The 17,591-nt window shown below is 34.3% G+C and overlaps 1 protein-coding gene across 1 annotated transcript in view; it reads left to right on the forward strand.

Moving 5' to 3' along the window:
* The window catches only part of LOC110449122, a 35,616-nt gene that overhangs the window by 4,234 nt on the left and 13,791 nt on the right, over positions 1-17,591 (forward strand). The window contains exons 2-18 of the mRNA XM_021495760.1: positions 5,243-5,365; positions 5,991-6,167; positions 7,466-7,529; positions 8,302-8,399; positions 8,954-9,145; positions 9,317-9,529; positions 10,023-10,142; positions 10,674-10,871; positions 11,630-11,721; positions 12,204-12,360; positions 12,863-12,939; positions 13,562-13,712; positions 13,817-13,986; positions 14,296-14,392; positions 14,586-14,725; positions 14,991-15,156; positions 16,309-16,385. Of these exons, the coding sequence (XP_021351435.1) occupies positions 5,243-5,365; positions 5,991-6,167; positions 7,466-7,529; positions 8,302-8,399; positions 8,954-9,145; positions 9,317-9,529; positions 10,023-10,142; positions 10,674-10,871; positions 11,630-11,721; positions 12,204-12,360; positions 12,863-12,939; positions 13,562-13,712; positions 13,817-13,986; positions 14,296-14,392; positions 14,586-14,725; positions 14,991-15,156; positions 16,309-16,385 (2,312 nt within the window). The remainder of the gene's footprint in view (positions 1-5,242; positions 5,366-5,990; positions 6,168-7,465; positions 7,530-8,301; positions 8,400-8,953; positions 9,146-9,316; positions 9,530-10,022; positions 10,143-10,673; positions 10,872-11,629; positions 11,722-12,203; positions 12,361-12,862; positions 12,940-13,561; positions 13,713-13,816; positions 13,987-14,295; positions 14,393-14,585; positions 14,726-14,990; positions 15,157-16,308; positions 16,386-17,591) is intronic.

Genomic DNA, 17,591 nt, shown 5'->3' on the forward strand with positions numbered 1-17,591 from the left:
ATATTACCTGTCTGGGTAAACAAGACCTCGGGTGGCATCACCCCTGGGGTAGATTAGCCCTTGGGGTATATTACCTGTCTGGGTAAACAAGACCTTGGGTGTTATCACCCCTGGGGTAGACTAGCCCTTTGGGTTATATTACCTGTTTTAGATGTCTCTGGTAGACAGATCTTTGGGTGATATTACCTGCCCCGGTATACATTATCTCTGGTATTATTATCTATCTTGAATAGACAAGACCTCGGGTGATATTACCTGCCCCGGTACACCTTATTCCGGTTCTTATTATCCTATCTGGGATAGACAAGCCCTCGGGTGATATTACCTGCCCGGTATACATTATAACAGGTCTTATTAACCTATCTGGGATAGACAAGCCCTCGGATGATATTACCTGTTAGGGACATCAAGCCCTCGGATCATATTATCTGTCAAGGATAGAGAAGCCCCTATGGCCTTATATCAGGCATCGGAATACATGTCATTCGGTGATTTTACCTGTCCTGTGTAGGCAAACCATATTACTTGTCTCGTGTGCACAATTGTGCGGGTGATATAAACTTTTCAAGTAGACATATACGGAAGTTACACATAATTGAGGCTAGTAAGTGTATACACACTATATTATTACTTAATTTACAATAAGGATGAAATCAGTAATCGTTGTGCTTATCTTAATTATTGTATAAGCCGTGCTTTATATAAAGAGCTCATGCAACGCGACAACGAGGATATTGAGACATCAAGTGGTGTTTTAATTGTCTCGTGGAAAATAAATTGTACAGTTGTTCAGGATCAATAGGAAACGTAGTGTATTGTGGGTAAAATAGCTCTAATGTCCACATTACATTTTAGAGAATGTTCTTTAGTCTAACATTGTTTGAATAAAGATATTTTTCTATTCTGTAACATTAGAAATATAATTTTTGTCAACTATTTATATCAGTAATTTATAGCAAAAATCTCCTAAAGATAAGTTAGTGAACAACAAGAATTGGATTAATATAAACTTTATTTCATTCCAAATTAGGTTGCATTATATCACATAACATACAAAGTACAGAGGAATGGGATCCGGAAACAAGTTGAAATAACTTATATAAATCCGTTTCCGAAATTGATTTAACCTTAGTAAACAAACAAAAAAAGGATAAAATATGTGTTAAATCACTTTGAAATCCCATAAGAATTACTGCAACAGAAACATTATGATACCATGCTAGACAAACTCAGCTACGCAGGAAAAGAAAATATCTTAAGTTCGAAATTTGAATATTGTTTCCTGTGCAAATATATGAATATCTTTATCTGTGTTGTTGCACGTTCATGGTCATAATCCTTTATATATTATATCGGATTTTAATCTTTAGGGGCGAATTATTTTGAGTAGCAACGCAAATAAAGACAAAAAACACAAAAACTATAAATAGGCAAAACATCCGCTGAGTTAATATTTTAGGTATTTGGTCTCGAAATAGAAGGGTTTAAGAAACTATAATGATAATCTTATTACTTTTCTCTTGGTTCTGGTATTTCCATTGTTGCATTTCCAGCTCATCTTTCATATTTGTTTTTATATTACTCTCAATATTTAACTGGATTCCAAATTTACAGAGCCATCTACTTTTTGAAGTACAGTTTACGTTACAATTATTAAAGAGCGTCCATGTTTTTTTTCATTATAGCTAATGTTAGGAAAATATAGATTTTGCAATCTTAAGTAAGTTTGGAGACAGCTATGATCCTCTATCTCCCAAACCATGGGGTGATATGTTCGTGGTCCATTTGTATAGATTTGTAGATATCATCCTCATGGCATTACGTGATTAACCCCAAAGTGTTCATTACGCATGTCAACGCCCCTCCTTTATTCTCAATACGTGTGTCGTGTTATGTGCAATGATGTTCATGTACGGTATCATTGATCCTTAGATAAAGTTTGTTTTGCGATAAGAAATATAAGATCATTAACATGTAAACGATTCACATGCATTGGTATTGTGGAAAAGTTCATTGTAAAATAAAGAAAATTTGGAATTTCAGAGCTTGATACCATTTATATTAACCAAACGGTTTATGCCTAGGTAATTTAGTACTAGGGACAAGTGACTTGTTTGAAAGCACGAGATTGAATCTGTCAATTCAATCACCATATAAATATCGGATATTGAAGTAAGGATTTGGGATAAGGATCGTCTTATTCTGAATAAAGCATTACACAATGGAGACTTTTTATTTCTCTTAGGAAATGTATACAGGCTTGCTGTACTGCCAAACTTTTCTATCAATGGTTTTATCAACCATTGACGTGTCCACTGCAGACATTATTCTTATATCTATAAACGTTCAATCTCTACTTAGGATTTCTAGTAAACACTTGAATTGGTTCGTGTGACCTGTAGGCAATTCCGAACGAAACAACTAAGGGTGGTTTTGAACTCAATATTTAGATACCTCTTTTCATGACAAATGATCGCTTTACCGTCTAAATTTAAGTAGAGCAATTCCTCCCGATGTTTGGGATGACGTAATAAGCAGAACTCCCTAGATATATGATGCATGTGAAGGTATTAGTTACAGTTATCCAAATGATTAAAATTTTGGATCAGACGCGGGTTTAAAAAAACATAACTTAATTTATTTTACGACAACTACCAAACAATGTTTTATCACTCTATCAATCACACTATGTTAGCAAAGATGTTAGGGCACGTGGGGACCTTAATGTGGCGGAAAACCAAAGTACCAAGTGAAAACCTACGTGATCGGGGTTCGTGACCCGTCACCTTTTCACGTCCGATTGGGAAATTGACCGCTGCCGCCTGGGTGAAAGGCAAGTGCACTTTCCACTGTGCCACCCAACCACCCAACGCAGGTTTGGTCTGGTATCTTTTTTCCTATAGAAGAGGAATAAAGTAAACAAATAATATAAATAAATAAATACTTTTCTGAACTTTTTCGAAAACAAGTAACTGAAGATAAAACTGTATATAAAGCGTTATAGCGATTCATTTTTTGATTTTTCTATATTAAAACCAGTGTCCGTTTTAAATGCTGCCAGTAAAAATGAAATAAAAGACAATCAGTCAAAAACAGCAATCAAAAACAGTTTTGCACTTAGCATGAAAGTGCTGCTGTAAAGCCAGCGTTCTGTCAAATAACATTTAACTGGTCACGTTTACCATGTTCACGTAACACGTTGTTACCTACTCTTACCTTCCACGTTAATTACTTCTTTCTGTCCAATAATCAATTTCACGTAAAGTCGTTACTAAGGTCATTTTACAACAACTATGAAACAAAAATTATAAACTATTTTAATTATTTTTCTTGATTCGAATGGAAGCTCGTAGGTGTCTTAATGTGGGAGGGAACCGGACTTCCCATGGAAATCCTAAGTGAGCTGGTAGGCAAGTACACAACATCAAATACGTGACAATTAAAGTAAAGATAAGAGAATGTAAACAATTATTGTACGTGACATGATGTGTACACAAGGTATTTTTATGCGATAAATTTCATCAGTTAAAAGCAGCATATGTTTATAATTATATAAGTACTGAGTATGTCAGAGCACTTACACATTTTGGATACTTTTATTTAAACCTACACCCCTTGTATGTTCACATAGAAAAATCGCATGAATCTAGTACAGCTTACAAACTATACACGCATATAAAAAAAACTCAAAATTATGGCCCCGTATTATTATTTTCTTATTTTCTTTAACCATTTGAATTCCTAATATATGTAACAAGAAGTTACTATTTGTTTGCTTGCTTCTTATACTTCCTACTTGTCCTAGCAGCCAAACTGTGTACAGCATTGTACACCAATGGCCTCGAATTTGAATCAATCGCCCAGAAATAAAATAAACGGACTGCATCAGGTGCTTTGATAATGATACTTCTACTTTCTTTGTATCAGAAATAGAATAATTAAAAGAGAAAGGAAATAAAGGATATCTAGGATACTTGATACTTTGATGTTATGCTAAGATATATCGATAATGTTTTTACATTGAGTAACAAAATTATCGAAAACTACTTACATCTTATTTATCTTAATGAACTTAAAACTTAACAAACAATATACTTCTTCCAGCTTCCTTATTCCACATTAAGCTTCAGCATGACTGTAATAATCGTCTTACTACCAAATAATATCACATTCGCCTGTCTTTTGACAAAAATGGCAGCCTTAATATCGAGCTCTGTGCAATTTACCTACAGTACGACAATAATGGTCACCGTACCGCCAGAACATAGTCATTTGTGTAGTCCACATGTACTCACGGGAGCGACTTTAACTTCACAACAGTAAGCTCTCCCTTTTCAGAAATAATAGTCCAGCCTTTCATGCGCTTTGCAATTAGAGAGCCTGTTAAAATATCAAAACTATTTAGTTAGAGTTGGCCAAGAAACCCAGTAGCTTATTTTTTCTCTCTTCCATTAGATAATGACCTGTTTTCCAACTGTTAAATCCTAATGTCAACCACGATGATATGAGTACAAGTAGTTCTCTCGGAGGACCTGAGTTTTCACCGCCAGTTTTACTCTTGTTCTTTGCATCTTTCCTTTTCCTCAATGTCTGTGAATGTGTATCGACGCATCGTAGTATATTTTGTCAATTTTATTATAGTTTCAATAATCAATTTAACTAGCTTTTAAGGAAGACATGGTTTCTTATAACATAGGTCATGCATATGATAATACTAAATTCTCATAACCAGTAGTGTCCTCCAAGCCAAAGAAATGATGTCATAAGACATAACTTCCTTCATGTCATATTAAGGTAGCATATATTATAAAAATAAGGATTTGGTATGTAACTTTAGATGAAATATTTATAAACAGTAGGGTCTCCATCGCATAGCAAAGTAGTATAAATCCTAACCAATCAAAACAATTACTATGATATACGCGTAACCTTCCTATGGTATCATAAACATACAAGGCAAATATGTCATTCTTCGTACATGATTGATATGTTCTCCTTTACTAAACAACGCACATGCTCACATATGTAAATGTATATATATTAACTGTGACATGATTGGAACAAACATACCAAGGGAGACAATCCATCTAATGAATCAACTCTCACGTGTACCAATAAAACAAAGAAAAAACTAAAAACAAAACTAATTAGTGCAAAATATAGTTTGAGTGGTTTACAACGATATTTTAATATATATTATATAATGACAGTTATATCTTTAAATCACGAATCGATGTTGTAGACACGTCCTCGGAGACTCGGTTCCAGGAAGCTATCAATGATATCGTGAAACAGAATACCAAAGTGGACCAGGAACATTACCGGGAAGCAGTGTGGTATGTCAACGGGGAGCAAATCCCACAGGGTGAGTAATTACCACTTCTAGAACACCTTAATCTTCTAAACATGCCTTTTATGATGCGTGTTTATCTTAAAGTGAACACTATCTATGGAAATAAACGATTGTACAGAAGCTGATATACGTACATGAATACCTTTGCTAATTGTTAAATGCATCTTATATTTAGCCCTTCTCCTAAAACGATTACCACCTTTGACCCGTACGTAGCTATTTACAGCATTATTCATCTGATTTTAATTGTTATATTCCAGAAAACAATGTTAAAAATTCATTTACGAAAATAAGCTGCAAGGAGACAAGTATCCAGCTTGTAATATGACTTACCCTTTGTATGTAATCAATTTATAAACAATACATCGGTACAAAAGAAAAAACAAAATCGTTTATTATCGTAAGCGTATATTGTAGTACTGTTCAACTTAATCTTTTGTATTAGCATTAGCTGACACATTCCGCCTAAGTGTTATCCTTCATTTGCTATTAGAATATATATTATATAAAAAAATCCACTCTAGAATATCTTATTTTAAGTAATTTTATGTATTGCGTCGAATTTGTTCTTCGTGTTAAAAATACGAATGAGGTACAATTGATTTAAAAAACAACAGCAATTTTTAATTGATTGCAGCTCATACGCGTTTGAATCAGCTGCGGGATAATTTGCTGCAAGTTCTCGGCGCCGTCAGCCCAAGTTACGAACGAGCCCGAGAGTTGGTCGGCCAGTATTTCCACATCATCCAGTCTTTTTATAGTAACACAAACTGGGTAGAGCTACAGAACAACGCGGACATATACTCAGACTTAGGTAAGAAAATCAAAGTATTGTTTTAATGGGGTGTTTATTAAAAAAACAGATGAGAAATACCACTTTACGATGTTGATATGTTGACGCATGTTAATAAATATAATTTAAAGATCACACTGCACGTATACACGCAGACTATTTTTTTTCTACGTTGGATAGTGTAAGCATAAAAAGAAAACAATGAAAAACAGCTAATGGATTTGAAAAAGACGAATGTATTTGTAACATTTATCAAAAGGAAAACAGAAATCGAAGCGGCCCTTTCAACGGCCAAAACAATTGCTGAAATACTAAGAACTATATAGTCATTGTAAACATTTCAATGGTTTACACATTCGAAAAAAACTCTGCTTTGCCGTCTGGGTTTTTGACAAGAACGTTTCTTAGATCCCTCAGTTTACGAGAAAATCTGCAGAAAGGAATTCAAGTATTAGTTATATTTTAGATTAAAAGCTGACAGCATGCATTGACAGACGAGATAACACTTGTATTATTCACAAAAGATGTATTATTTTGTTGAAGGTATATCAGATCATGTCTGTTATACTTTTATCGTATATAATGTCGGTGATGCATACTTTTGAACATGCGGAGTTGATTAATTTTATTGTTGCTGTCAAGCCAAGGCGATTTTGTAATCAACGTTTGTATAACGAGATCATAAAACACTGATAATGATGCGTAATGTCTCCATGTATATAAAGCAAAGGATGTGACGACGTCTTACCCATTATACACCCAATGTGTAATACCACAATATGCAATCTAATAAACTGCAAAATAATGTTGTAAATTACCGAACAGTTCTAATTTGAGATAGCTTCTATAAAACACTCGTTATCAGCATATGAAAACATCACTCTTCCTGATCAACCTATACAACAGTTACGAGTTACATAAAGGCCATTATTTCTCTCTATATATATTAGTATGAAGTAAATTGAACATCAAGTGTACTTAATTGATAACATCCATTGTACTTAATTTATGAATGGGACACAAATCAAAATAGTATATATAGGCAACTTCCTTCTCCTGTACAATCACTGAAGATTTATAGCCGATCACTGATAGACTTAACAGTGGAGGTTTTAAAGTGGTTACGTAACACATTCCTGAAACAAATTTGTCAACCAAAGAAAAAACGTTGACAAAAGGAATGTTCCTCTCTAAACTTGCCTTTCAAAAGAAGTGATTTTCGATTTGATATTTCTGATTTAATAACATATAAAAAGATACTAAATGAATATAATAGAAGCTTGTGTATTTTATCACAAACCATTGTCATTCTTTAAAAGGTCTGCCTGGTAAAACATTGACAAACCTCGCCATGCCTTCAACTGATATGTGTAAGAGTTGTGGGTAAGTGTTCGAAAATTTTATTCATTCGTTTTCCGGAAAATATTATTTTTTGCCCCGTTTTTCATTCTTTTCGTCATTATTCTTATGCATTCCTCTTTCTCCCGTCGATGGGATTTCCGCTACTTTTCTCAAAAACAATCTGACAATTCAATATAGGAGTATTCGTGAATGGAAGGCAATGCGCACTGCCTTCAGACCACCGTAGTTGCTGTAGCCTCTAAATGTTCCAAATTAAAATATCGACAAATTTCGCTCAAAGGACTATAGACGTTATGGGTCATTTCCGGCCTCATCGGGAATTTAAGTTAATTGTTATATTCGTTATCTGGAATTAATGGAGTACGCATATATGAAATGTCAAATTCATTCGACAACTGGTTTAGGAGATATAACAGTACAAAGAGAGACGTTATATCGCCTGTTTTGCTCTTTTTGGTTGAAAATTTACCATTTTGAAGGAAATCAATAAACCACTCTACACTTTTGAAAGCCTTTCATTTCTGCATGCTAAATGTCCAAAAACACCATAGCTTGACTATTTTCAACTGCAGTTTTGTGTGTGTGTGTATGTTTGGGAATGACTTTCATTACAATAAGTCCTGCTTATTTTTATGTTTAAATAAACTCTAGTATCGAAATAGTAAACCATTAATTTTTAATGTAAAATAACTGAGATGTTTTCGTCTTTGTTAAATGTGATCAAGACAGAGCTTTCTTCACCATCTTTATTTATAATGTTATATTGTTACGTTACCACATCATCTACCATTAGAACATCAATAGGATTTCCCTGCTTCATTAACATGATGGGGTTTCCACATGAACTGACCAGTGGATATCGTGATGGACAGGACATCACGAAACCTAACAGTAAGTAAAAAATAATTTGTCCATCATACTTACTCTTTTGTATACGATTAACAAAGAAAATAAATCATTCGTGTTATTAATGATTAATTCGATATAGTCAAAGCATTCAGCAACAGTCACTTACGTTTGTTTTCTTAACTCTGATTAACTAAACGAAATTGGAAAAGTGGAGATGTCAAATTTCAAGGTGTTATCAAAGATGAAAAGAGAAGGTTAATGTACAGTTTATCCCCCTTCTTTTGGGGATTTTTTCTTTATCAATAAAATACTGTATAGCAGATTCCTGTTATCAGGGCTCCTGTTGTCGAGAGGTCTGCCAATCAATAATACATGTAATTTCTTAAAATGCAAATAACGTTAAATTTAATGAATGGGACGACTATTCGTAATCATGAAACAGACAGTTTCCATTAATCTACAATTAAGATTGTGTTTTACTTACTTATGCAACGCAAAGTAAGATAATGGGATAATGATAATTTTAATAATAAAAAAACACCTTAACGGTCGAAAAAGTGTATCATACTTACATTATCACAATGTCCTTTTTTCAGAGGATCCCACCACTTTTACCAATGGTAAATGTAGCCATGGGGGTTTACACGATAGATCGGGGGAAACTATCGCAGCTCTCGGGGGAATCAACAAAGACACCAAGGACGTAAATTTGTCTCCACATTTCTTCAAGCACGCTGACGCGGGGAAAGCAGCCATAGCACATACCAAGTACTTCCTCACAGATCCAGGTAAGGTTGTACATTGTTCAATGTAAAGATATATGTAACGACAAAATTTGGATAGTATAAAGGTGATGATATAAAGTATATAACACGGTTATTTGCTCATATTCATAATAACTCGAGTTTCATGCCTGTCACGTGTTTTAATGATTTTGACTTCAATTTTTACAATTGCAGTCAATGGCATTTTAAAAGCAATTGGAAATGATAAATTCGAGGAATTGCTCCAACTACGTCCTGGGAACTCGTTGGTATTTGTAATAGACATCAGTGGATCTATGGGGAGTGTGGTTCAGGCAGTAAAGACGAAAACTCAGGAAATCATAAACCTGACCAAGGGAACAGGGCTCCAGCCATACAACTATATTCTTGTTACATTCAGTGACCCGGGTAAGCATGAAGTAGTCACTGTATATAAATGAGTTAAATTAGGTGATAAACCTTTCCAACGCATGCATCACAATACTAGAGTTTAGAAATCCCGTTAACTTAAACGAGGAGAGCTCAATACAAATAACGACTTTTTATATTTAATTATATATGTTTTTTTTGAGAAAAAGTCTTATTTTGCTACTCTCTTTCCACGCGTATCAGTGATATATTTAGAAATACGACTACGTAATGGCGTGCTCGGGGAAACAAGATAGCTGATTGGTCAATGCGCCATTGATAGAGTTACTCTGATCGTATAAAAATATGAAAGATGTAATATTTACTATTTAGTTTTGTAATGAAATCATAAGGATATATTTACATAATGGATTGGTTAATCGATATGAAAATGATAATTGAAACGCACTTTTTATGCTTTGTTTATCGGTCGAATTTTCAAACTACTAATTTATTACATAATCCTCCAATAAACATGAATTTCCTGTACTAGAGAGCGCCACGACCGTGCAGGAATCAACAAACCCCAGCGATATCGTAAACTGGGTGAACGCAATCCAGGTATCGGGCGGGGGAGACTGCCCCGAATACGTCATGTCTGGCCTTAAAGCGGGTACGTACATTACTAGGATACCACTTGCATGATACACTGCCAATTGTCATTGTAGTAAATTAAAGGAACTAATGTAAAGGAAGGGTGTTACATAACATATCAATGTTAGGTCTACGTTTAGAAAGGGAATAATAATTAGTATTTGTTCTATTTATGTGAACGTCCTCACATTCACCTATACATTTGTACAAGAAACAAGTGATGTGGACGTTAACCAGGTATCCAACCAGTGTCATATATTTGTTACCATCAAATGATACCGTATCAATAAGGATATACGCTGTCTTACACATTTAGCTGTGGTATCTGCTACTTATATAGACTTCAAAACCTGTGAATTTGCATGTATATTTACATCCCATCGAGCTGGTATTGTAAAGTGTGCAAAACATAGAAGGATTGCCTAAAATACCGTGCTGTATTTTTTAATTGCCATTTTAGTTCATGTCATGAAGGAAAGCTTTATGATATATGTAATGCTTCAAAATGAACAGGTAAACATCCTTTGGAACAATCTCCTTGTTTTCATAGCGGTGGTGAAGGCGAAGCCCAGCTCTAACGTGTATGTGTTCACGGACGCAACAGCCAAAGACCCAGAGAAACAACAATACATTCTCAGTATCGTGTCAGAAAAGAATCTTCATATCGACTTTGTCGTCACAGGGTCATGTGATAGTAACAACGCCCACTTTGTCCAGCGACGGTCTGTGGACGCACAGATGTTACAAAGTAGGTGATGATAAAATTGCGAGTACAGGTACCTTCTTTGGGTATTAAGTACCTTTTTGTAATATGCTTTAAATAAACACTTATTTAAAATTAATATAGCTTCAGTATAACTGAAACTTAAAGTTCTTGAAAACGAAAAGCAACTTGTAGTTTTCACGACACAAGGGACACGTTTAAATCAAGAATAAAACATGTAACAACCATCTCCGTAACTACCTCAGGTATCCCTCCTTCTGATTTGATGTCTCGTTGGTCCATGCTGCTGTCCTTTCGTTTCTACTTTCTGTTCTAATTTTGTTGATGTGGATTGGCGCTATAGTATGCCTTTCCTCTTTAGCACAGATAATATCCGAAGCACAATAAATTAATCTCTAAATGACAAGAGTCAAATTGTGTATAACTTTCTATTAAAGTTAATCCAGCGCTTATTCAGTTTGGTAGAGGTTTTCATGACAATTAAGTTAACGAACATTGCTGATGGTAACGGTTGTTTATGGTGCATGCAATGAGACAGGAGTGAAAACGACGTTTTACATAGGATTTTGCAATGCATCTGCAATGCTTCTTATCTGATGCATGTGGAAATTTCTTGAGAAATTGGCAGGAGTTTAGATCAGGATAGCTAAAGCAAATGGTGATAAAACTGACATCAATTAGACTTTCACGTAGTCAAAATACGTCAATAAAATCAAGAACGATTGTTTCATTTCCATTGAACAATAAACATATGATATTTTTCATTTCTGTTTTAAATGTAGGTAACGGACAGTTTCAACAAGCCTATCATCATTATGATGACATAACGGGCAAGATGGCAACTACTCAACAACATTTAGCTAAAAGGAAAAGGGTAAATCACTTTTCTATAAATAAAAAAAAACATTATATCAAAACGGGGCTTGGTCAATATTTGTTCATTTAAGGATTAACTGGAATATCTTTTTTATGTTATGGAGCTATAACAAAAAACGGAGTGTACTCTAAATAAAACGCTTCGCGGTTTATGATGAGAGTACACTCCGGTTTTTTGGTGTTATAGCTCCATAACATAACAAATATATTCAAGTTAATCCTTATAATTTAATCTACTATACACAATCCCTGTGGAAATCAACTTTTATTGATGGACTCTTTTCTCTCATTCCATGGGTGACGGCAGAGAAGATCTTGTTGCCTATATCATTTGTTGTTATATATATTTGTTTCTCCCGAAACGTTTTTGCTATTTTACTAATGAAGGCTACTTAGACATTGAGAGCATTTGTGCGCTCGTAATGTTAATTCAATCAACCTATGATTATACTGCGATGTGTAAAATCTTATATTTTCCAGGCTTTAGGTACTGATCAGGTGATCATACTTCAAAAAACGATTGCACATGACGACTCCTCCCTGGTACAGATCCCCGTAGACGCGTCCCTCAACAGTATTGTGGTTAAGATCGAGGGAGATGTGGGGATACCATACTTCGCCATTCAAAAACCAAACGGTTAGTTTGTCACAATTAAGAAGCTTCTAAATCTGGAATCATATATTGCGGATGGCCTACTTTCTAAATGATTGTGCTTAGAACGCATTTTCTGTAAATGCTCTATTACACACACAAACTGAAATGGAACTGAACATTTGTTTTATCCTTTTATCATCTTCTCACATGTTAAAATATTTTAAAATGGTGCTTCCAATACTCTTACGCATCTAATTTAGTAGTATTCCTACACTGAATTACAGTTTTGTTACAATTTGATTGTTTTTACATACTGTTTGTGTTTTAAATAATTTATTTTAAAAACATAATATTTCAAAATCATATCTTACAACAAAGCATCATCAGTAAAAAACGTTTCAATAACCTCCAATGTTTAACATTGAAATACAGATCATTTTGATGATACAGACGTTGTCGGATGATTGTTAAATAAACTTTGGTTTTAGTATTTGTTGTATTTCTATGCTTTTATACTAACAATGCCTTACATATTTGTTCATAGGGTCCTATGTATCGTTAGATGGGGAGGAAGCTTCCGGAACCCAGCTGGCAGGCAACAAACTGGAAATGATAATCTCGGTATACAAACCTTTCAGGATGTTAATACAACATACTAGAAAAATGATTTCCGTGAAAAAGATGCTATTCATAAATATTGTTTTCGTTAATGCGGACAAGACATTGGGCGGATTAGTCGAGTGGTTAACACCACAGCCTTCCATGCAGGCGGCCGGGGTTCGATCCCCCAAGTCGTCGCACGCATGGATATTCAGAGAAAGTGTTTTTCTCCTGCCCACAGAACAACCGAGGTTGAGTGAAAACTAGTCTGGAGTTGATGTTGCGGTATCTGTGCTGTAGCATTCAAGTGAGGTGGCACTATGAATGATGCCGTTCGAAGCACGGTCCCACTACCAATATAACACATTACATCTTCAGCATACACACAGGCATACACACATAGGGAGGTATTAGCCAGATTTCATAGAACTAGTAGTTAGCACCTGATAAGGCAGCTCCTGCGAATTCCTCAAAAATTGTATTGATTAATGTAATTGTATATATCTGTACTGTAAAGTGCTTTAGAGTGGCTTAAGTTAGTTAGATAGGGCGCTATATCAAATGCTGTATATTATTTATCATTATTGTTAATGTATGTTTGCTCTCCATCAACATGCTTGACATAATCTATTTTTAATTACAGAATCCAACACCTGGGATATGGAAGATATATCGACTTGACAAAAGTGACTGGAAATTGAAAGTTTCCGGGGAAAGTACAACAACATTTTCCTTCAAATTAAAAAAGTCTACTTTCACTGAAATGGACGAGTTTCTGCGCACTTCACAAAAAGGTACATTGTATTTAATCAGTGTGATGCACACTTTCAGTAATTTAAAGACACATTTCAACATTGCATCAAATTATCTTATATTAAATTCTGTTACCTTTTTACAGATACGCTTTACGACATTTCTCTTGATGTAAAATCCCGCGAGAACGTGTTGGTGAGTCATGTGATTCTCGATGACGAATACGGTGAGGCCATCACGTCAACATTGTTGTCACCAATGAACGGAAGTGATGTCCGGAAGTCCTTTATTGGACAAGTCTTCTTACCAGGGGAGGTACCGTAATGATATATTTTTGAACTGCAGATATAAACTTAGGAATAGATGAAATGGTGGATTTTTGTGGCGAATTCGTCAGATGAAACTGTCCTATTTTTCTAATTAAAGCATTTTTTTTTTTTGCTTACCAATAATAATGTCATTATGTTGATTATTTTGGAAATACAATATGTTTTGTTATTCAACTGACTTAATGCAATATCTTCAAGTAAGGTGTTTACAAACCATTGTATTGTAAACTAAATAAGTTTCAATTATGATGCCGTTTTGGCATGATTTTATATGATATACATTGATGCGTTGCAGGATTACCAAGTCGTCATAGAAGGACACGATAACAGAGGTTTCAGTCTAAGGCGTGAAAAAGGACACCTGTACTCACATGTAGGAAAGCGATCAGTCGGTATGGTCTAGTTTGTCATATTTTACACTATATCTTATTAATCATAATGTAAGAGACGCAGCAAAAATTTAATATTCAAGTCAGACTTAAACTTATATTAGTTTGCTGATCTGTATTGTGTATAAAAATATTACATTATTACCTTTTATCCGTAAATGGAACTTTTGCATTATTTTTTTTATTTTATTTTCAGTGAGCAGCAGACGGAGTAAACGCTCCACACCGACCTCTTGGGCAGGCATGGACTATTTCACATGGATTGCTCAAGCATCTGGTGGTCACGTGTTTCAAACGACTTCATCCAACGTAGCTACAACTGTTGATGTTTTGAAAGTATGCGTTTATATATTTCAATTGATCAGGACTATATCATTTATGATATTGATTTTAAATACACAGTGTACTTTATCAACAAAGATATGCCCGCTTCAAGATAATTCACAGTATATCGTCTAGAAAACGTAGAATTATAGGCAATTGTATCAACACGAATCTATAATACATTAATGTACACCGTACCTCATTCTTTTCCTATTTCCTTTCTCACACATTCTTTTGATAAGTTTTGGTCTATAGTGTTTTTGTTTGTATTTTTCAGGGTTCGTTGTCTAATTCCGAAGTAAAAATAATCCGTGACATTATCAAAGGTGGCAGTACCGGATGTGCTTCTATTAACATTCCAATTGATCACACGTGCAAAGCTTTCAGCATCAAAGTCCAAGGAGACAGTGGTCTTCCGGTCCCACACGTACAGAAACCGGATGGTAAGTTAATTGTTTACTCAGATTTAACACAATTTTGTAAAATGTCAATGCTTTATTAATGTACCAATCCAGTCAATTATGATAAATAAATAATATCTAGGGGTATTTTGTAAAATTAAAATGTTAGTGGGACCCAACTCTCCTTAGAGTTTATCTGATGAGCATATCTTATACTTATCTTGACCTGCAGTACCGTAGTTAGTTCTGGATATGGGACATCAATAAAGAAGATAGTATGATTAAACAACCGATTAACATTATAAAATAAACAGTTAATCTCTGATGCGTAGGGTGGTTTATGTTTACTTGTCTAGTTAAATTACATTTGATATTGAATGGTTTCTCCTGTAACACATTTTGTTAGAGTTTATATGCTTATTTTGCTGATTAGATATGGCGCAAAAATTAGAATAAGCGAACAATAACAAAACAAAATATAACGAAAGCATTACTTTGTGGAACGTGTCATGATGTTTGAATTTCACCAACGAAGCTAAGAACAAAGGCATATCAATGAAACTTTTTGAATAATGTGCTATACTGTTACGTCGGATAAAGCATAATAGAAATATGGAAATCTTAACCCGAGGGGGAAGATTCTTAAGTATTTGGTAACTTAAGGATCTTTCTCGATGGTTGAGATTCCCCTTGTTTACACCCAAGGGGGTGAGAGATTATTTTTCTCTTATCCTGTTCCCATTGTGTAGCATATAAATATTGAAATGTTAACGTTACAGGCCAAATTCAGGGTTGAAATGACGTTGATGGATTGTTGACGTGACGACATTGCATTGTTGACATGACGTCATTGTATTGTTGACGTGACGTCATACCATTGTTATGAATAGAGAAATCCCCCCGTCTCAACTCGAGGTTGAGACTAATAGAATATTTCCCTACCTTGAGAGTCTGATAGATAAATATCGGGGTGATTTGTTTGGTTGTCTAAACCACGGCTGCTAATCGGCACGAGGCTATCTCCCCTTAGGAGGTGACACGCTAATCTTTCCCGGTTAAAACGATAGCTACAACTGTGAAGGGTGGGAGAAAAGAATATCTCACACCAGTAAAAGTGAGGATAAACCTGTCCAGGGAAAGAGAATAACATTTCTTAATCGTTCTTGTATTGATTAATATAAATTGATTTTTCAGGAAGTACTGCTGGAATAAACGGTGGCACTGCCACAAAGCAGGTGATAGGATCTAACTACGTCATACTCACTTACCTGGTAAGTTCTCTTTATTGTAGAAAGGTTCATGCAGTGAAATCAGCAAAAGTATGAACGTATGTACTCTTTCACTTCATCAGACAAATGACCAATGAAGCGTATGTACACAGAGGTGTTTAATATGTATGATTTGGTAATATAAAATCGATGTCGATCAATATGTACGAAATGGCGAATCAAACCAATATCGATTCGGCTGGATACATATTTTTGAAGCAGAGCACTTTCCAGTAGAAAATATATCGGATATGGGAATTGATTTTATTAAAAAAAATAATACTAGTAATATGTTTTGGAAGGATGTTTTTAAGGCATGGGTAATGTTTCAGAAGTAGCCCAAGTAAAATCTATTAAGCAGTTCTTAACTCTCCCAATCTGGAAAACCCACTTTTTGGTATTGGCAAAAAGTCTTTTTTTTGTCCGAAAATGGTTTGATCGGGGTGTTAAAAATGTTTGTGATCTATTAGAGCAAAATAATGTTTTTTTAACTTTTGTAAATTTTAAACTGAAATACAATATAAACTCTGGAAACTTCTTGATTTATCATAGTATATGCCAGTCTATTAGGCAATGTTGTAAACAATTAAATTAAAACTTAACTGCAGAAACAACTTTGGAGAGGCCCTTCATACCAAGTCAAATTTATATTATCATAAAGAAAAAAAAGTTGTAAAGACATGTATGACATATTAAATAGTAAAATTAAATTAGTAAATACAGCTGAAAGAAAATGGATATTGAAAGAAAATTTTAAGAAATATAAATTGGAAAAATTCATATAGTATTGTCTTTATAGTTACAAAAGACACAACACTGCAATGGTTTCAATACAGATTACAAAATTGTATCCTCCCAATTAAAAACTATTTAAATACTATTGGGATGTCAAATGACAATATCTGTTATATGTGTAAAATACAAATAGAAACTACAGAACATCCATTTTGGAAATGTCCACAGTCCTTAAAGCTATGGCAAGATTTAAAAGAGAGAATATTTAGCAGAATAAGGAAAATCATTGATTTTAAGTTGGAAACAATACTTTTTGGAATTACTGAAAATGCTCCCATGCCCATTAACTATATTATTTTGTATACAAAATATTATATATATACTGTTTCCAGAAAAAAACAGAAGTTAAGTTTAAATGGTTTGAATGAGTTTCTTGCATTCAGATATAATATTGAGAAAGCTTTATCAGTAAAA

The sequence above is a fragment of the Mizuhopecten yessoensis genome, unplaced genomic scaffold (assembly GCF_002113885.1).
Source record: "Mizuhopecten yessoensis strain PY_sf001 unplaced genomic scaffold, ASM211388v2 scaffold4505, whole genome shotgun sequence".
Lineage (NCBI taxonomy): Eukaryota > Metazoa > Mollusca > Bivalvia > Pectinida > Pectinidae > Mizuhopecten > Mizuhopecten yessoensis.